Here is a 20,976-nt window from a genome sequence, read left to right on the forward strand (position 1 = left end):
GGCCGCCGCGAGAGGGCTGCGCCCGCCCTCAGGGCGGCACCGCCGCCGCGCCCCTCCTTCACACCCGCGGGGAGCGGGGCGGGAGGCACCGCCACACCCCGGCCCGGCCCGCACAGCGGGGAGCAGCCGCGGCCTGAGGAGCTGCCGGGGCGCGCCCCACCTGGAGGCGGCGGGAGCGCCGAGCCGCCGGGGGCGGGCGGGGAGAGAGGGAGGAGCCCGACCGAGCGGGCGAGGGGTGCGGGTCGGCCCCCGCTGCCGCCTGCGAGCGCGCCGGCCCGGCCGCCATCAGGTGGAGCCGTGACGGTGCCCGGGAGCGTTGCTCGGGCCGCGGCTGGGCCGTGCGGCACCTGCCCGGGGACGGCGCCCCCGCGCCGGCACGTCCCGCAGGCCCGCGGAGGGACAGCGGGGCGGCAGCGGGGGCTGGCGGCGCGTCCTCCTTCTGCTGCCGGAAACCCACCGCTGCCGCGGCCCCGCACCGCCGACGGCCTCCTCAGGGTGGGGAGGAAAAGGCCTTTTCCTGCCGCCGCGCAGCAGGAAGCGCAGCCTCCGGACACCCCATTGTTCGAGGCGTCCTCCCCCGCGGCAGCCCCGGCTTTCACACGGCGAGCGAGAGCCCCGGGGGGGAGCGGCGGGGCCGGGGGCGGCCCGGCACGGTACCACCGCCCCCGCCGCCTCCAGAAACTCCCATTCACAGGCGGGGAGGTTAATGAAGCCCCCGCTTCGCTTGAGCTGCCCGTCAGGCACAGGGCATCGCTCCTGCGCTGCCTTTATTGGCAACTCCCACCCTCGTTCAGTCTCACTCAATGCAGCTTTGACGAGCGCCGCGGGGGCCGTAGGCACCAGCCCTCGAGTCCTTTGAATCCTTCCACCGCGGGACAGACCCCTCTCTTCTCCCCTCCTTCACAGGTGGGAGCGGAGGTGTACGAGGTGGCAAAGGCCGGGCCTGAGACAGGGAACCCCCGTGAGGGACCCGAGGGCACGGGCAGATATGCTGACCCCCCACTGAACCAAAAGCCGATTTACTTGAATAAAGGAAATTAGTCTAAATTTCCCATTACCTTTAATCCCATTACTACAGTGAATTTATAAATAAACCAGCCTCTTGTACCTAAATACCCATGACACCACAAGCTTTTAACTGGCATTTGTAACTCTAAATGCAAAGTACGTTTGATCTGTTCTAACTTTAGCAATGTTTTCCTTACATAGCACTAGGCTCATGCACACCCAATCCACCACAAAACTATTTTTTAGTCTTTTTTCAAAGAGAACCCAGAGCACACTCTTAGCACAAAATTTTATTTTACCCTGACCCATGCTTTTTACAGTTTATACACATTTTACAACTAGAAACCAAGGGTTCCAATTTCACCATGTGATAACCCATTTCGTTTCATATCCAGGATCATTATAGCCCTTAGTAAAACATACGTACATAAATTGCAACAAACTTGTAGCAGGACAAAAGAATTCACAGAACTAACCTGCTTTCACATATGGATACGTTGGATTTTGAACATCATCTCCTGTGTTGATAAAGGACATGACACAACACCCAGAGAAGTGAGTACCAGCGTAGTTTGTACCTCACCCGACCCCCCTACCCCAACGGAGGCCCTTCTGTTACCTTCCACAGACTGGGAAATAAGCCCCCTCCAAACAGAATACTTTGTGTAAGCCTTCAAATAGCATTTCTTCACACTTGCATATGCAGTGAAAATGACGGACAAATTAGTTGCTTTCAGAAGGAATCTTCTAAAATAATAAATTTAAACAGAAGTAGACGTTAGTATTCTGACCTAAGTCCTTTCATTTTGCATGTTACTTTTCTAGGCCATCTCAGTAATAGCAATGAACTTAAGGTCTCCCAGCAGACATTTGTTTCTACAAAATAAGCAACAAGATTTTTATCAAAGATGACCAAAACGGAATACTTTGAAGTCTGTTACCTTCCAACAGCCACTTTGTTTTCTAAGGCTTTGATGACTAAGACACAGTAGGCCATCGGATTCTCGTGTGATAGCAAAGGTTGCACTAAATGGGAATAAAGCAGCCAAAGAGTCAATACAAAGATTTACATCTACTTTTGTAAAATTTAAAAATCTAATACTCTGACAAATGCTTTTATATCTAAACCAGTTAATGCTGACTGCATGTTAGAATTGCCCATTTACTTAAGCTCTTCCTGAAAACCCAAGACAGTCATAGACATACTCAAAATGGCAGCTCTGTGAGACCTTAAGGAGTATCTACTCCCACATTACACAGGAAATGTTACCTTCAAAAGCACTGGCAGCAAAAGGCCCAAACAACTGTTCAAAGGATTTTTTTTTTAGTGCTGCATTTGTCTGCCTACCAAGACTGTAAAAAAAAATAGTGAAAATCAGCAATTTATTGATTGGCTGCAGCAGATAAAAGCTGAATAGAACTTCTAATCTTTGACCATCATAAAATGCTGTTTTCTAAGAAAAGGCTGAATTTCTAACATTTGCACATCGTAATTCTAACACACAGCACATCTGTAAGTTCCAACAAGTGCTTTTATATGGAGTGTGTTTTTGGGGGGTTTTTGTGTGTGGTTTTTTTTTTTTAAACTTAGAGCAACCAATCATGCTTCAATATGAAGGCAAAGTGTTAAATTCTGAGGTTTTTAGAAGAAAAAGTTTCACCTTCGTTTCCAAAACTGAAACTAAGACAGTAAGAGCACAGTTCCTTCCCAACTCCCCATGAAAAAAACAAACAAACAAACAAAAAAAACAGAAAAGAAAAAAAGTATTTTATTTTATTAAAGAAGTTAAAGTTTCTATGACAGATGCGGAGTTAAGACAAATTTTAGTGTTCTTGCTCTATGGCTTTACTGAAATCCTCAGAATAACTGCCTGAATCTCAAACTGAACTAGGCTTTTCCACAAACATACCCTTGCCTGTGAAACTTCAGTGACTGACTGTTCTCTCAAGGAGGAACAAATCCCTAACACCCGTAGAAAAGTCACATTACCAAGAGGCTTTTCTCCAGAGGCAATTTCTCATCATTCACATCCTCTGTCTCTCTCAGGCCCCTGAATTCACAAGCAGGAACAGAGTTCTCTAACACAAATTACAGCGCACACAGATGAGAAAAACAACCTCTCACAATAGAGGCAATGGCATGATAAGCAAAGAATTTCAACTGTATTTCACATGAGTGCCTATCACGGCGACAGTTCTGAGATGCAGCAAAATATTGGCTGTCTGGAATGCAGAGAGGAAGACACAAGCTTCTTCCCTGGATTCTCAGCATTCCCAAGGGTCCAACTCAAACATTTCCTCTGACATTACTGAGAACAGGGCTAAATGTCAAGCCACATGGATGCTATTTGACCAATACCTTGCTTAAGGAATGGCATAAGAAATACTTTGCAGTCACTGGAGACTTGCTTGAAAACCATATTAAGTCACAGTACAGTTTTGCAAAAAGTCTACGCCCTGCTACTTATAGACAAGGAACCATGACAGCAGAAGTAATTGATTTAAAAAGTCTTTTTTCTGCGTTCTTCTGAACTGTTAAATATCAGTATCCAGCCCTATAACAAGTATCACATAGTTCAGATTTCTGGTGTTAGAAGTTAAATACATTTAGAATTAGAAGCAGAGCTGCTGTCTCTAGACAGCTCATGAGGCAACACAAGCAATATACAAGATGAAGCTGTAATTTATACAGTCTCATCTGAGTCTCACACTCTCCTTAGAGACTTAGTGTAAAATAGTCAGTCTAATCTGTGATTTGTCTAAGAATAGCAAATTATCATCCTAACATGTTCAGGTGTTACTAGTACAAATATGAGATTTTCCTGTCATAAAAATACCCCCCAATTATGCTTCAGAGGGCAAGTCACTGCTTTTGTTATTAACTGATGAGATTTTAGAAAAACTCGTATTAAGAACACTTAAGAAAGATTTCTAATGTCATTTTCATAGGTATACAGAGTTTATGAATCAAGGCCTGCTTTAGTAGAACTCATGCCTTCCAGTGCTGTCTCATGAGGTAACAACCATCATTTCTGCTACTGTTCATAAGTAAAATGGTCCACCGTTTAGCAAAAACTTAAATAAAGGGATGACTGAAAAAAAAAAGTTTAAATATTGCACAAATAATTTAACTGCAGACAGTACAAGACACTTAAAGCATTCATTTTTTTGTCAACATATGAACTCTATTATATAGTCACATTTTCTATAGTACAGTTATCTTTTTACAAGACATTTAAATTCAGCATTTACATAAACAATTATCTTTACAGTCTGTTATCATATAATGTTAAGAGTTCCAGCAGGAATTAATTTTGTCTTTGTTTTAAAAGTTCATCTATCTGAGTCTTGTACATGTTTTTCACATCTTCAAGATCCAGTCGGAGCTCTTCAGCTTCCTCTGCTTTCTCTCCATACATCTGAAGAATTGTATTGTACCTTTGATCCAAATCCTGCAAGAACATGGGCTTTGTTATTTGACTGTTTTTCAACTTTAAAAAGTTGCTGCTAGGATAGTGTTTAACACTACTAGGGAAAGTAAGTGTAGCATTGTTTTATCAAAGTATAACTACGTTACAATGAAGCACACAGTAAACTCTTCAAAAATACTTTATGCTTTGACTCTCTGCATATGGCTAGATTTATACTCTAGATACAAAAGGAAGATACTGCAAAGACAAGGATCCTTGATTACAAAGAATTAGTGCTGGCTTCGGAGGACTTACTGAAGCACCTTCAAGTTTTACTACAGGAATGACCACAGTTTGTGAAATGTTTCATCACAAAATTTAACATTCTGCATTTAAAGAACAATAATAATTTCCAAACTTATTCCAAAACAATTTCTAGTATATTAAGTTCTTAAACATTCAGAGGATTAAAGTATTTGTCCTATTACCTGTATCACTACTGCACATTCATCCAGCTTCTGCATCAGACTCTCATAAATCCATGCTCTTTATCAAAACACCCCCTTTACTAAAAAGACTACTTCCAGACAAGTGTCTTAGATGAGAGAAACGAAAATAGGTTCTCTCCCTGATTTAGCATGCAATCTTCACAAGCTCTTCATGATTAGGGACAAATTTGACTATAATCCTGAACTGATAGGGGTATTCCTAAAAAAACCCAAATATGTCCATTTTACATCAGATTTACAACAGAAATACACTTACTTTTAACTGTGCACGTAATTTTGGTATTTCCTTCACTTTTTCTTCAAGCTCATCATTTTGATTTGTTAATTTAACCAGTTCTTCTGCCATTATTGACCGCGTTTTCTCAAGATTTCCGATTTCCAGCTAAGGTAAACACTTTTAACAATTAGGAGGAGGAAAGAATTTACCATATTTATAAGAGACTGTATCAAAATATTTTGATACAGTAATTCAGGCTTTTTCTTAAGCTAGACCATGAAACAGCACACCCTGGAAGTACCCTCAACGTTCTTCCCAAATCTGATCAGTGGTTTGTGTTTTTCTTCTTTTTCAGATAGACAAGTCCAGTTTTCTAGATAGGTCCTTGCCAAAACAAAAAGGAAGCAACAAATCCTTCTGTTGCTCATCCCTCCACATACCTCCACTGGTGGCTATCCTGGTTAACAGAATTGTCGTGAAAGGGAAGAGTGAATGCACTCTGCTGTGAGGAGAGAGACCAAGCTTTCTGAACATAGAATTGATTGCATATATTTTATATTGAATATAAAGTTTGAATATAATATTGATCGCATTAGGATTTATAAATGCTGTGTTTGGTTAGATAAGATTAACTACAGTACCTGTAGATGTGAAATTTCTCCTTCTCTTAGCTTTAGCTGTGATTGAAGGTTTTCGATTATACTTGAACCTGCTCCCATCCTTATAGCATCATAAAGATTGCTCCCACTAGTAGCTATTGGCCCAAAGGAGTGATCATGAGGATCATCCTACAAACAAAAGGTTAGAGAAGCTTAATATTAGGCAAAAATGTGCACCCTTTGGAATCTTCCCTCTCCCAAAGTATCATTTCATTTAACATTTAAAATTATACTGTTATTAGGCAAGCATTTCAATGCTTGAAGTTTGTTTTTAAAACAAAAGCTTAAGGTGAATAGGTATGATTTGAGATAGCTCCTTACTGGCAAGTTCTCATGTCACCTCTACAAATGTCATTTAACTTGGACATTGATAACCGTATCCATAGGAAAGCAGCAGAAGCAGCAGACTTCACACAGACCACAACAGTCAATGATACTGCCTAGGGAGCAGGGTTGTGCCCTAAACCAGGATTGCTAGCAGAAGTCAGTCAATTTATTTGACTCCTACTAGTGTTATTCAATTCTTCTCGATGAAATTAGACACATGAACTCAGCACCAATACATGTATACGTTACTCTGCAATAAAAGTTGTAGTTTCACACTTTCACAGATGTTTTACAATCATAACCATCTTGTAAGCAGGTTTTAGATGCTTCTGCACAGGAATTGCCTGATCTAAGGCCAATATACTCTTGAAGAGTCATTTTCTACATTAATAAAAGTTCTTGAAGAGAGAAAAAAAGCAGTCTGTCAAAAAAAAAAAGCCAATATAACTGATATACACCACCTGTGAGAGGAAAGATGTCTGAAGACCTGCCATGTCAACTCCACTTATGGAACTAGAGCGTGACATAGTTGGAGTACTTGAAACAGTTTCAACTGTAAATGACTTCCGATCCTTGGGGAAAAAAAAAAAAGCACACACAACATCACCAGTTAGATAAAGAAAAAAGTTTACAAGGTGGTGAAAAACAGGTTCTGTAAAGAACAGACTGCCTTTTTCCACCATCAACTACAGAACACAATGTGACAGATAACCTTTCCCCTTCCCCCATCCCTAAAATATATGAAAGTTCAACAATGAAGAATTACTGTGCTACTAACACTTCTAGCGTACGTTCAAATCCTCAGACTTTTCAGGAAACTCAGACAGAAGTTGCAAATCATACCAAAAAAATTTCTCTTTCAAGTAGCCAAGGGAGATCCAGAGGCAGTTTTGTGTTCCTAAATGTATCACAGGAAGAATATCCTAAACCCAGAAGTATGACTTTTTAGAATGCATGTTAATACCTTTTTTTTTTTTAAATAAAGTGTATGAATTCAATTCTGACATTTCTCACATGCTAATACCTTACTGATATACCTCCCAGACTAACCCCTTTCTACAGGCAGCATCTGAAAGTACGCTAGCCTCTGAAGGATAAAGCACTTAGATTTTAGAACTGGAGATGGTTAAGAAATCAGTAATAGAAACAGTTTTACTTGAATATCAACTGCTAACTAGCAGGAAAGTTACTGACTATTGAGGACTGTTCTGTGACTTAAGCTGGAATGCATGTGGTCCATTACATACAGTCACATGAAGTGCAAAACAGGAATTCAGTGGAAGCAATGCTAGTAGTCTTAGCAAAGAACAAGTAGCTTCAGAAGAAAAAGAATCCAGGAGCATCCAGGAAAAGCAGAAGATTAAACCAATCATTATCCATATTTTATGTCTTCTCAGGTTAAACAGACTATTACTCAAGACTCAGTGAGTATCACACAAGCACTTTCCTTACTGGAAATAAAAGGCAGTCACAATAAAGAAAAAGCCAAGTCCCTAATGCCTAGGCTGACAGTATACACTGTACTGCTCTGAGTCTGCTTTGTTGCTTGCGACAGCTTCAGGTTCTAGATATCTACTAAAATAATGATAGTACCAATAAGACTGAACAGAAATGTTAGGTTTTGGTACCTTCTCCTTTGCTGCTTCTTGCACGAAAATTGCCTTCTTTCTTTCCTGTTCAACTTTCATCTTCTCCATTTCTAACTGAGTAGCTAGCAGCGTCTATAAAAATAAACACAGGTTGTTAAACTCTTGCTAACTCAGACTTCAACAATAACATAGCTTAAAGCTGAAGCAGGCAATACCTTTTCTTTCTTTGCGTCTTCCAAGGTTTTTGCATACTCATCTTTGAGTCCTTCTAGTTCAACCTCATACCTACATGGAGGAAAGAAAGAGGTAGAGAAAGTCAGTAAGTATTCTGTGTTTACTTTAGATTCATATACTTTTAAACTTCAAAGCTTTAAAACATTATGAAAGTAACATACTTCAGACAATCTTTAGCATGAAACAAAATACCCTTAACAAGCTGGGCAACTTTATCAATAGCTGCCATCATTTTGCACAGTCGTATCGACACTCAAAAGAATCAAATCTTCCAACGCAAAAAGAGACCTGCTGCAGATAGTCATGCAAGAGATGGCTCACTCCATTTCACTACAATTTTAAAGAGGTGCTGCTAACCAAAAATGCAACTCACCTACTGTTTTCGTTTTCCATTTTCTTCAACCTGTTTCTCTCCACTTCCAGCTGAGCCTGAAGGCGTGTATTTTCTTGCCTTAGAAGACTATTCTGAGATTCAGTAGAAGACATCTGAATTTTATTAGAAAGAAGTTCTTCTGTAGCAGCCCGTTCTCTCTCAGCAGCTGCTGCTAGAAGAGTTTGAGACTCACCTAATATTAAGTAAAGAAAAACATGGAATTTAACATTTTCATCAAAGATCTATAATATGGTCCAATTATTTAAGCATCAAAATGGAATCTGAGATTTTTTTAGATTAAACTATTTTTTTAAAAAAAAAAACAAACAAACGAACAAAACCAGAACTGTTTTCTGTTGTAAAGGAAATTCAGTATTTTTCCACCATACTGTCAGAGGAACAAAGTAATACAGAACAAGGAGACTTCACACTCTTTCAGAATGCACTATATAACTACAGGTTGCCTCCAGAAAAGAAGTAATTTCTCTGGGTCCACCTTTGGGCATTTTATGCATTTTTCATTTAAAATAATAGATTACTACTGTATCAACAAATATATGGCTCACTACCTATGCAGTTATGTAAGTAAATGATTCGAACCTTTACAAAACAGACTCTAAGCACCAGGCTTGACAACTGAAAACGCTGGTGTACTTCCAGTGTCTCTATGTCCATCCTTCCTTTAGATGCCATAAGGACACATACACCTTAACACGTCTATCTTACGATCTTATGTTACACTGCATTCTAAAGAGAATCACTGAATTACCCGTCCAAGAACCTTGGCAGAATACCCCACATACCATTTCCTTACAGAAAAGCATTTTGTGCTCATCTCTCCTGACCCACCATCTATGCTTTGGGCAAGTGTCAAGCCCTTTTCATTTACCTTCAGCCATCTCACATCTTCATCAAGAGCCTCACTGTTCAGTAAAAGCTAAAATACCTTACCAAGTCTGTCAGAAAGGTTCTTTTCCAATTTTTCCCACGCAGAGGTTTGTGCTCCCAGTGTGGCTTGCAGATTTTCTATCTGCCGGAGAAGTGGCCGTGTAGCAGATGTAACACTTTGACTTAGTTCTTGATTCCGGCTCTCTGCTTCTTGGAGTCTCTGAAATCACAAATTAAATATAATTAAGCTTTAAAATCATATGATGGATTAAAAGGTTAATACAGAATTCAGCTAAACACATAGCAGTTGCTTTACATTCTAAAATTTCTATGTTCAGACTCACAGCAAAGTGTGAAATTTCAAGATAGAAGCCTAATATTTTCAGATGCATGACAGAGCAACAGCTCAGTAATTTACATTTCAAGAGCCCTCTGGACATCACTTGAAACATTTTGGCAACAATCTATCTGCTGGACCTTAAGAACAAGAAAAATATCTTAAGCAGCAGCTAAAGAGTAATTTGAAATAGATTTGCTAGCAGTTTTAGAGGACTATTACAAACTTAATGGCTATACTTTGTGTTATAGCCACTGTCTAAAAGGATAGAACTACATTTAAAAGGCATCATAAAAATTATGATTTTGTTTTCAGTATATGATTAAAAAAAATTTCATTTAGTATTTTTATTGTTGTTCTACCCAGTACAAATACTGCAAGCAATCAGGAAAACAAAGCCTGTTTTCCAGGCTATTAATGTCATGCTAGCCCTTCATTTTCAGTTTTTTGAATCCCTCCTTGCAGATCCAAGCTGGGATCATCTATTTGCTATAGCACCTGTTGTAGTTCACCGATTTCCTGCCGTAAATAGTCTTCTTTTCTCGCCGCCTGCTGTTCTGCACGTTGCAGCGCTAGCCTCAGGTCTGCCACCTAAATAAACGAGACATCGTCACTAATCTCTTGCAAAAGTTACAGTACCACCTATTCCTTGCTACAGTCCTATACCATTTTTAAACACTGTCAGACAGGGTATGTCTGTTTACAAGTTAAAGACTTAAGTTTTGCATGCACACAAATAGTTACACTCTCTATCACTAAGAATTTTGTCCAACTACATCTCTTGAACTTTGCAGCATGGTAAGAGCACTACAAACTTAACATAGAGCCTAAGTCATTTAATTCAGACAAGTAAAATTAAAAGTATTTTTAAATAAAATTAATATTTTAAAGCTTAGCAAAACTACCACTAAAGACTGAAGAAGCTAACAGGAAAGAAATCCACTGGGTATTTGCCAAGTACACAAAAATGAGTTCCACCTTACATTGCATCTGATTCATTAAGTCAGACGCACACACCATCCGAATACATTCATTCGTTCAATGAAAAGGTTTTATTCACTGCAGTTAAGACCCACCTGAATTGCCAAAGCTTCTTGTTGCTGCCGAGCCTCATCCTGGGCCTTCTCCAGAGCTAACCCAAGCTCCTCCTTTGCCTTCATTTCCTGACTTAGGGCTGCTTCTTGTGCCTCACTGTCCTTTGTAGCATTAGCTTTATGAAGATCTGCAAGTTCCCTGGGGAGGAAAAAAAGTAAAAGCAATAGCAACGCATTCACAGTTTATACAATGCCAACAGTGACTTTGCGAATAACTTTGTTGTGTATTAACATTTCACAAGCATTGCACAAGAAATAGACACAGAAGCTGAATGTATGGTTGAAGACAGGCACACAAATATCTGCTTACTTGTATGCACTGTCAAGTGCTGCCTGGACACTTCTGTTCCGTTCTTCAAGGTCTTCCACTTCCACCTGAAGTTTAGCAAGATCCTTTTCTTGTCGCTCTACAACACTGTTCAGTTGTTTAATGCTGTCTCGATGCTGCTTCTCAAGGTCTTCCTTGCCATCAAGCACCTATTAAGAGTGCAAACAAGAAGCATAAGACTCACCCCAGTACATGGGGTAGACGCCATCTGAGGACAATGACAACTGTGGCAACCAATGCAGGATGAAGTTACACAAAACGACTAAACCAGTCTAACACTTTGCCAAAACAGAAAGATTTTGTCCCCGCGTCTCCCCCAGAGGAGGGGGCTCTTCACCACAGTTTCACATACTTCCTCATACTGGGTCTGTTGCCTCTAGGGTCTTGACTCAATCACTAACTGAGCAAAAAAGCCTGCCCAAATTCTGCTGGTACATGTTTTCCAACTGAAATTTAGTGAACTGAATTTGGTCAGCCCACTTGGCAACCTGCAGTGCAAGTGCAAACAAGGAGCTGGAGTGATACCTGACCACAGTGGTAAACGGCTCTGAGAACACACCCAGAAACCACATCTCAGTGTTCCAATAATATGAAATAGAGAAGCCTCCCAGAAAAGAAAAAAAAAATCAGTCTATCTAGAGCCTCCCCAAAAGGATACTCTGCAGCTAATACAAAAAGCTTATTTAAAAAAAAAAAAAAAAAATCAAAACAAGCATCTCACCTGTTTTAAATGCTGCAACTCCTCTTCCAATTCCTTAATCTTTTTGTTCTGTTTTGTGTTAATACTTTCTCTCTCTTTCTCCTTGGTTCTTAATTTCTTAATAATGTTGGAATTATGCAGCTGCTGCTTGGAAAGTTTTTCTCCTGTAAAGAAAAATGAACAGTAAGCTAGTGTATATTGCTGTTATTCTATAACTGTCTGTATTCACACCTCCTCCTGCTCTTCAGTCCCAAGAAAATAATAATCAAATATATATCAAAATACATACTCTTACATTTTTTCATGCAAGTTCTTAAGTTTTAAATCTACCTTATCTTGAGATGACCATGCTATACTCAGCTATAGTGAGACAGGACAGGCAGTAAAAGGCTTTGAAAGTAAAGCAAATGAGCTCAGTATATCAGGGAAAATATCAAAATGGCCTGTTCATTTAGTAACTGTATTTTACTTTCAAAATTAAAAAGTAGTAAGGGAGAGACTGTAGAAATGCCTTGAACAACTCCCTAGTTAGATTTCTGCTGAATGGAACATGGAGAATTCTGCTGCATGCTGGTTTTATCTCACAGCATCTTTTAATGCACGCTGCAGAAAGCACCCCTCCAGCCATCTGTACTTGACTGATCCCTCCTCTTGCTCTTTGCTATGAACTAAATGGTTTAAATTTCAGAAACATCTAACATGCTTCAAATGATGTATTTTTTTCCCACATAAAGAATGCTCATACATGAAGGCAGTACATTTCAAATTATTCTACAAGTTTTTACTACGAAAAAAATTGTAATTCTCACCTTCCTCCATTAGTCCTTTGATTTGCTCTTCTTTTTCTTTCAGTAATTTGGCAGTTTCATTGGTATTAAGTCTAGTAGCCAATTCTTCTTTAATGGTCTTAACTTCCTAAATAATAGGATTAAATACCATTTATTAAAATATATTTAGGGAAAAACATACAGTAAGGTACACTGATCACCTTTTTCTTCTCCCTTTCCTCTCAAAAGGCTTTTCTTAGAAAACATTTTAGGTTTGAAGTGAACTCGAGATTATCTGATCAAATCAGATTGCTCAGAGCTTTATTCCATCAAGTTTTAAAAACCTCCAAGGACTGAGACTCCACAAATTCTCTGTACAATTTGTTCCAGCTCCTCCTTCCATTTCACTTTCTATACTTCAAACTTTCACAATATAGTAAAAACAAACTCTTATATTCACACACAGGTATCAGATAATTTTTCTATTTCAACTTACCACCGTGCCAACACAGTGACACATAGAGTGACAAAACAACTGTGAAAAGTACTTTTTTTTCCCAGTTACAGATTCGAGTTGACTTTTTTCAGACTAGCAATAAGCTGGAGAAATGAAGTGCTGTGATACCAGGTCAAGAACATTTAAACTCCATTTGCTGCAGACTTCTTTGCTCTCTCCAAACCAATTCGTCATCAGTCCTTAATTTTCCTACCACTTAATCCTCTAAAGAAGCCACTCCCATTCTTCACCACTTCCTCACACCCCCAGGGCATTCTTCTCCCTCACATCAATGCAGATGCATATATGGATAAAGGTAAATGAGAGCAGATGTTAAACCTTTTTTTTCCAAACCAGACTAACTTTAACTTAAATGACTCCCTAACTTGGTTCACAACACAGCTGCAAGAATACATGTGTCAAAACAAGGCAATAACATACAGCCTGGGAGGCTAGAATCGGCTTACGCTAGTTACTCATACCATGAGATAGCACCTGTTGGTTTCATGCTTTTCCCTAGCTTAATTTTTACAAATTTACCTCAAGAAATTCAATTGTGTTCTAAAATAATAAACATTAATTTCACTAAAAAGCCAGTTTACCTTTTTAGCTGTATCTCTCTCTTTGCAGGCTAGCTGGAGCTTCTTTTCAGCATCCGCAATTCGCTGAGCAAACTCCTCCTTAAGAGATGAAAGGCTACTGCTCTCTTCTTTCATTCTAAACATTTCGCTACATTTAAAATTAACATTTCAGAACAGTTGCATGGTTATGTGACATTCCAAGCACTTTGCAACAGGTTGTCTTAAATGCTTTTAAAATGTGGGGGGTTTTAAAATTTTATTTTACACATGTTAACCAGAAGTTACTAGAAGTACATCCATATTAGAAGTACTAATCAAAGATCTTTATTAATTCAGTAATTTACCCCTGAAAACAATGAAATGTTTGATTTACCTTAAATGTTTTGCCCCTTGAGATCTTTCTGATTAACCATAGTCTGTATCGTATACCGGGCAAACGATTAAATGTATTTTTAAGTTAAGATTAGTCATCAAATAATACCTTCACATGTAACTGTAAATTTTTAAAGTCAGTATTTGATCAGTAAACTGGTAAATCCAACTTTTCATTTTCTTTTTCCTTTTAACTGAATTAAATAACAAATTCAGTTTTTTCCCTACAACCAGCCCTTCTACCACACTTTCACTGCCTACATTTTAGTCATCAAATTACTTAGTAAATCAGGTTCATCCATCTGTATCAGAAAAGTCAGTCTCCCTTAATAGCTAAATCCAGTCTTATAACAAAGATCTTTGTTAATAACCAAGTCTGACTCTACACATCTGTTTGTCATTCCTACTGCTTACTTACTGAAAAGTCATTCACTAGCCTCTTCCCAAAAGGGATTTTGGCCCCAACAAATACTGAGTCTTTACAAAAATACCATCACAGCACATGCAATCATTATTTCCACCTTTCCCAAACAGTGCACATCCCTTGCAATCTTTGTTCTAGTTATAAAGCTACTTGTTTTATGATATTGTCTACTGATTGTATCACAGTAAAGTTACAGTTACACCCACTACTGTGTATATTTTCATACTTACTCTTTCAGGTTATCATAAGCTTCTTCCAGGCGCGCCTTTTCTTTACTAGTACTTAATAACTGTATTTCCCTCTTCTCCAGTTTCTCAGTTAATGAATCAATCATCTGGACAATGTTTTTACAGATAAAGATCAGATGAATGGGACAATTAAAACACAAGAGGGGCAGGCTTCCCCTTTCCCCCCACCATTCCCTCCCAACACTATTTAAAGCTGAACTTCTCAATGTTTTTAGGAATTTGAGGTAAAAGTTGGTGAAGATTACAATGTTTCTGCCACATTAATTTAGAACTAGGCAATATCTACAGACAACACCTGTTTTTCTAGAGTTTTAACAAAAAATCCTACCAAGCAAGCACACGTGGCTCAGGTTAGTTCCTCAACAAAATCATCAACAGTTATATTTAATTATAAATGAAGTTTTAAAACAGAGCTTATGGCCTATAAGACTATAACTAACATTAACCATTAAGACTCACAGTGTGTTCCTTATACCACTCTTTACAGAATCACAGAATAATTTACATTGGAAGGTCTCTTCTGTGATACGTTAGCACAAAGCAGCAAAACATCATCAGATGAGGGAAGAAAACTTGCAGGCAGGATCAAGAGCTCTTAACTCACATAATCAAAATCATTTCTTAATACCAGATTTTGGAAAGCTAAATATAGAGAAATAACACAAACATACATGCAAATAGACAAATATAATCAAATGAAACAGATTCTATAAGTGTAGCTCAATATGGCTAATGAAAGACAAAATTTGCTGTGGTCCATTATCACTATTTCCCACAATGTAGAACCATTTAAATTAGGAAAACTTATGGGTAACAGTCCACGGCTTTGGATTTCCCTAAGGAATTTACACTGACATTCTGTACAATTTACATAAAAAAATGCTTTCTTTAAAACACAGATTACAGTGGGGTTTTATGAACTCCCATAAGCACTTGCTTTTCCTTTATTACTACCACAAACAGCATCAGTATTGCAAACACGCCTACAGGGCAAGGCCATCTATGTTACATATTAGGCACACAGACTATGAGCAAAGCAAAATGCAAAGAAAGAGAGCAAAACACATATCAAAGGAGCTCAGAAATTAAAAACAAGAATAGAGGGACAGGAAGGTGACAAAGGAAATTAAAAAAAAGATAGTGCACACAATACACTGGCAGAACTGGACAAAACACACTGCTTCAAACTCCAGTTTAGCCTTCCATACACTTGAGTATCCTACTTTGCCACATTTGTAGTCATTCCATCTATCTAAACTAGCCATACAAATTTATTTTAATCTATCACTATCCATAACTATGCTTATCTTCTTCATTAAAAAGCCTAGTGTACCTTCTTTTTAAAAGTAGAGATTATTTCTGCTAAAAACAAACATTAACTTATCTAATAAAAAATACTTATTTACACTACTGCTATCCCTCAAAGAAAGTGAAAAATGCTCCTGGAACATGATCAAATTTTGAGAGTTTGTAAGTCTGTGGAAAAAAATGCTTGCAAAATATTATCTTGATTACTGCTGAAATATTAAAGCCTTGTAGTTACATATTTCCAATCAAAATACTTCAAGGAATCTCCTCCACCCTTCACAGAAAAAAAATTACACCAAAGAATTAAAATAACACGTTTGACCTACCAAGGCTTCCTGTTTGCTAGCACTACTAACAATTCACAATAATAACTATGTGGATTAGATGAAATCCAAAACTATTTGACCAGAAATTTCACCAGTATTCTTCCACCCACCACAGAATATCAAGAACAGTTTTCTACAGGGTAAGGTAGTTCAGCATCAATCAATTAATTCAAATAAGGTGAAGCTAATACCTATATAAGGAGATGACAGGAGTCTGATTTGTAATCAGAGTCTGTTTGCAAAACATGTTTTACAGTTACCTTTTTAAGCTCTTGCTTTTCAGTGTCCTCTTCTAACAACTTCTCAACAGCACTCTGCTGCGGCTCACTCTCCTCTCTCACAATCTGTTCTTCAACAGTTTGCACAGTAGCAACCAAAACATCTGGCTGCTCTGAATTAACAGGGGTCGCGCTTCTCCCGCTCTCCTCCATCTCAGCTTCCTCAGCATGTAAAACAGGAATGTCATTCAAGTTTTCAGATTTATTTTTCAGGTCATCAACCGTTTCTGTCTTTGGCACAAAAGGACTGACAGCGACAGATGCTGAAGCAGAAGCCCTGCCTGATAACTCATCATCTGAATTTATTTCGCTTACACTTCTACTATCTAAAGACTGTACACTAAATGAATCAATTCTTTCAAAAGCATCAGAGGAGCAGCAGCTCTCAGTCATTTTTTGAAAGTCATCTAAACGATTATAATCTGCACAGGCAGATGTAGACAAAAGCTGAAATGATGTTTGCATTAGATGAAGACTGGATTTTGAATCTGCAGCTTCTTGTCTTGAACTTACTGAGCTCTCACTTATTACACTTTCATGATCCAGAACTTCAATATCACTAGTTGTGGATGTCCCCGAGGAGAAAGTGCTAATTGGAGGTGATGGTGTATTGCTTTGCCTGTCCTCAGTCTTTCGCTCCTTAGTTTCCAAACCCATGTCTTTAGTACCTGCAGTAAGATGCTGCGAAGTGCTATCCGGTGCACCTCCCGCTCCATCCCCTCCTACGCTGGATTTTTCATTAAGAGCATCTTCAGGTACCTGTAAATTTAGATCAGACACGTTTTTGTCAGTAACTTCATTTGTGCTTTCTTCAGGCTTGGCATTAGACTGAAGCACAGAATTCTCTTCTAATTTCTCCTTGGGAATATCAAGGTTTTTCAAGTCCACCAGGACAGCCACAGAGGAATCCTGCACTTCTGCCTCTGTCGTCCCTGGTACTTCCAGCTGACTCGGGTGTTGAGACTCCTTTAAAGTGCTTTTCACCTCTTCTTTGGGTCGCTGCGATTTGGCTGGAGGTTTGGACACCACTGGATTTTTCTGTATATTCTGAACATCTGTTGGAGAGAGAAAGGCACTGAAGAAGTTTTCAGATTCATCTACTACCGTCCTTCTTACTGGCTTAGTGATTGCTGTTGGCGATACTGGCCGATTCTGTGGTTCTGTATTTGAACTTAAGCCCCAGGAAGATGTATCCCATCCTCCACTTATGAGAGAATTTGTTCCTAAAACAATAATTAAAAAAAAAAAAAGAAAGATAAGCCAAGAAAACTTAAAATGTATTATTTTTCAGTATTTGTCTTTTCAGATGCAACAAAAAATGTTTTCAATATCATATAACTTAAAGTGAATATTATACGTGATCACAAACAGCATAATTTTCTTTACTGCTTCCTTACAAAGCTTGGAACAGACTTTTAGGCAGAGCAAAAGCCGCTTAAGGGAGACATAAAGTAATTCTAAGACTTAAGGTGGACACAGACACCTCTAGAAAGTAAGAGTACCTCAATGGAACCAACTTGCTCCCTCCTTAAGCAAAGGCAGAAAGAAACCATACACAAATTACAGCAGTAAATCCAAGAGTGAGAATTTCAGAAAGAAGAGGGAGAGAGGTGTTTGGGAAAGGGAAATAAGCCCACACCGCATTCTGAAAGCTGTAAGGGCAAGTCTAAAGCCTGTTTGGGCACAAAAAGCAAGCATTTCCTTTGCAAAGGGAACAAGCAAAAGGGAATGTGACCTCCTGCTTCCCGTAGTGAGAGGAGGCTCCACAAAACAATCTGAAAAGCTGTAGTTTAAAAGTAGAGAATTATAGAGATTACAAAAGGAGGAAACAATTACTAGGTCTTAAAAGTTATCTGCCAGTAGCACACAAACACTTCACACACCAATTCAGAAACAGGGGAAAAAGGCTTTAAATATTTGTAGAATTTACACTATAAGAAGGGTTCTTGCCCTTTCACTTGTGATAGGCTTTGTATTTTTCCTCACACACCAAGCAACAGCATGATGCTGACAATACACAGTCAACAGCCCAGCTAAGATGATAAGTTTTCTTCTTCTCCTGTGGAGAAATACTGAATTGATTAGTTCTGAAGCTACCCTAAAACAACGTCATCAGTTCCTATTATTGTACCTCTTGCAGGTTTTCCAGGATTTGTCAACAGCAAGGATAACAAGAACTGCAGCATAAAATTTTCGTAGCATCCCAAGAAAGAAAGATAAATCAAAAAATAATATCCAATTTGATTTTGTACTTAACTTAATCTGGATAACGTAACTATTTCAGGCTACGTAAAAACAAGCTTACTTTATACAGCAGTGTCTATTAAAAAACTCTGAGTTACAACATTCAGACTACCCCTTTCAGAAACTGTTGATAGTGATTGGCCTGAAGATCTGACATTCAGGTAATTACTGCTCTCATTGCCAAAAATACTACAAACATCTGATTTATTACTACCTTGTCCATGATTCAATAGCTTCAGAAAAAGCCCTGTGAGCAAACTGTAACTTTCAGAAAATATTTTGACTTCTTTTAAAAACAAATACGTTTTCCCTGAAAAACAGATGCAGGCTGATCTTTGCTGCTTTCCTTATGAATTACAGAACTACTACAAATACTAAGATATAAATTAAATTTAAAAACAGTTTGGACAAGTCTAATGTTTTAAGAAACTAAACATGACAGTCGTCTATAAACAATTCCTGTAATTTATGACAACACCAGACTACATGATTGCAGAGGCCTTGCTCCCACAAAGGGATGAAGACATGCAAAACCGACCCTACGCTTTACTGAGCAACCAACCTAGAAAACACTTTCAATTGTTACAGCTTTCAATTTTCAGAAATCTAATTCTGCTGTGGGTATACCTGGAAATAACCTCCTCCTACAAATACATACAGTTCTTCTAGATATAGTTGCAGTAAGGACACTGATCCCAGATGACTTAGTTTTCCATTATTTTCTTTATTCACTCGTCTCTTTAAGGTATTATTTATGATAAAAAAAAAAGTTTCTAGCAAGAGGGCTCCTTTTTGCTCTTTCACTTCCAAACAGCAATTTGGGACTGATCATTCTTTCAGGTTCTGCATTATCACTCGTACAAAGGAGACACTTCCTCATAACCAAGACGTGACAACTTTTCCACCAACACATTCCTTTCGACAGATGTTGGAGATTATGCACTAACACCACAAAGAGTGGAAACTTCACTTGGCTTACACAGACCTGACTTTCAGCTTCTCCTCTGCTCTTCCCAAGAGAGAAAATGCATAGCTCAGAAAGAACATAATTTCCCCCTTTTTATTAACTGAACGGTTTTTATCACCTATTAGTCGCTCAGCGAAAAAATAAAGCCTTGACAAATACAGGTATGAAGCGCAGCGCTACCCATGCAACAACAGCACGACACTGGTGACAACAACCAGGTGCTGCGTGTGCTGCTGAGGCTTCCTCAGCCCTCTGTCAGGGTTATCCCTCCCTCGCCTGTAAGAGGGGCACGAGAAGCACCACAGGCGCTGCGGAACGCGCTCTGGACAGGGAGGGCCGGTTAAACCTCCACACGTGTAACCCCACGCCCATCTTAAGGGGGAGAGACAGGGGAGAGGGGCGGAGGAGGAGGGTGAGGGGAAGGCGCCGCCCCGGCCAAGCCCGCTGCGAGGGCCGGGCGGGAGGCCGTGAGGCGAGGCGGCGCAGCCCGCCCCACACCGGGGCTGGGGGCACGGCGAGGGCCGCCCGCCGCCGCCCACGCTTACCGTCGCCGTAGTCGGGGATGACGGCGTCGGGCCAGGAGCTCTCCTCGGCCTGGATGTCCAGCACCCGGTCGATAGACTTCTGGGCCTGCGACAGCGCCTGCTTGGCGAAGCTGGACAGCTGCGAGGCGTTGAACCAGCTCATCCTCCGCGCTGCCCGGGCCCGCGCGGAGGCGGCGGCACCGGGCCACAAGCAGGGCGGCGGGCGACCCGCCCTCAGAGCCCGCTCCGCGGCGGCAGCGGGGCCGGCAGCCTCGGGCTCCGCTCGGCTCAGCACGGAGGGCACCGGGAGGAGGGCGGCCCCGCGCCTGCGCGCCGCCGGGCGCCACGTCACAAACAAGCCCGCGCGCAGCCGCGCTCCGGCCCCCGACATGTCACGAGAGGCGGAGCAAGGCCTTGCGCCTCGGTGCCTGTCATGGCGGGGGGCGAGCCCGCCTCCGCGTCCGCCTCGGTCGCTGTGATGGCGGGGCGCCGGCCCTGGCTGTCCGGGGCGTCGCGGCCTGGCACGGCCCGCGCTGGCCCCCAGCTGCTGTGACACCTCTTCCAGATTAGATGCTAAAAAGACAACTTTAGTTCCCGCTTCTTAATGCTTCCTTCAACTGCTTAACACAAATAACCAACTACACGTCCAAACCTCAGCGCCTCAACTCGCTCCTTCAAGTCCCACAGCTTGCGAGGGACCTTTCAACACTTCTAAATGCTGCAGGGCTGTTAAAAATCATCTGGTTAAAAATTAAAGTTCCCCCACTT

General features: G+C 40.3%; 1 protein-coding gene across 3 annotated transcripts; it reads right to left on the reverse strand.

The window, feature by feature from the left end:
* Nucleotides 1–2,755: 2,755 nt before the first annotated feature.
* On the reverse strand, nt 2,756–20,464 carry TMF1 (TATA element modulatory factor 1). 3 transcript variants are annotated; one of them, XM_068408951.1, is made up of 17 exons: nt 20,230–20,464; nt 16,456–17,528; nt 14,544–14,647; nt 13,539–13,665; nt 12,483–12,588; nt 11,695–11,837; nt 10,956–11,122; nt 10,628–10,784; nt 10,050–10,142; nt 9,278–9,434; nt 8,327–8,519; nt 7,935–8,004; nt 7,759–7,851; nt 6,592–6,702; nt 5,786–5,932; nt 5,184–5,309; nt 2,756–4,460 (listed from the first exon to the last, which is right to left on the reverse strand). In XM_068408951.1, the coding sequence occupies exons 1-17, from the start codon at nt 20,369–20,371 to the stop codon at nt 4,317–4,319; spliced, it is 3,153 nt and encodes a 1,050-aa protein (XP_068265052.1). In that variant the 5' UTR covers nt 20,372–20,464; the 3' UTR covers nt 2,756–4,316. The 3 variants fall into 3 exon arrangements, with proteins under 3 accessions (XP_068265052.1, XP_068265051.1, XP_068265053.1); XM_068408950.1 differs by having other exon boundaries at nt 16,456–17,696; XM_068408952.1 differs by lacking the exon at nt 2,756–4,460 and having other exon boundaries at nt 5,235–5,321; nt 16,456–17,696.
* Between the last annotated feature and the right edge of the window lie 512 nt (nt 20,465–20,976).

The sequence above is a fragment of the Nyctibius grandis genome, chromosome 10 (genome assembly GCF_013368605.1).
Source record: "Nyctibius grandis isolate bNycGra1 chromosome 10, bNycGra1.pri, whole genome shotgun sequence".
Classification (NCBI taxonomy): domain Eukaryota; kingdom Metazoa; phylum Chordata; class Aves; order Nyctibiiformes; family Nyctibiidae; genus Nyctibius; species Nyctibius grandis.

What these genes read in the sequence shown, in the direction of transcription:
- TMF1 (XM_068408950.1), bottom strand. Translation starts at nt 20,371, where the DNA reads ATGAGCTGGTTCAACGCCTCGCAGCTGTCCAGCTTCGCCAAGCAGGCG. An exon ending in GCTTATGATAACCTGAAAGA is followed by an intron (nt 13,666 to 14,543) that starts GTAAGTATGAAA and finishes TTTTAAATGTAG; the next exon opens with CGAAATGTTTAGAATGAAAG. An exon ending in ATGGAAAACGAAAACAGTAG is followed by an intron (nt 8,005 to 8,326) that starts GTGAGTTGCATT and finishes TCCTCCATGTAG; the next exon opens with GTATGAGGTTGAACTAGAAG.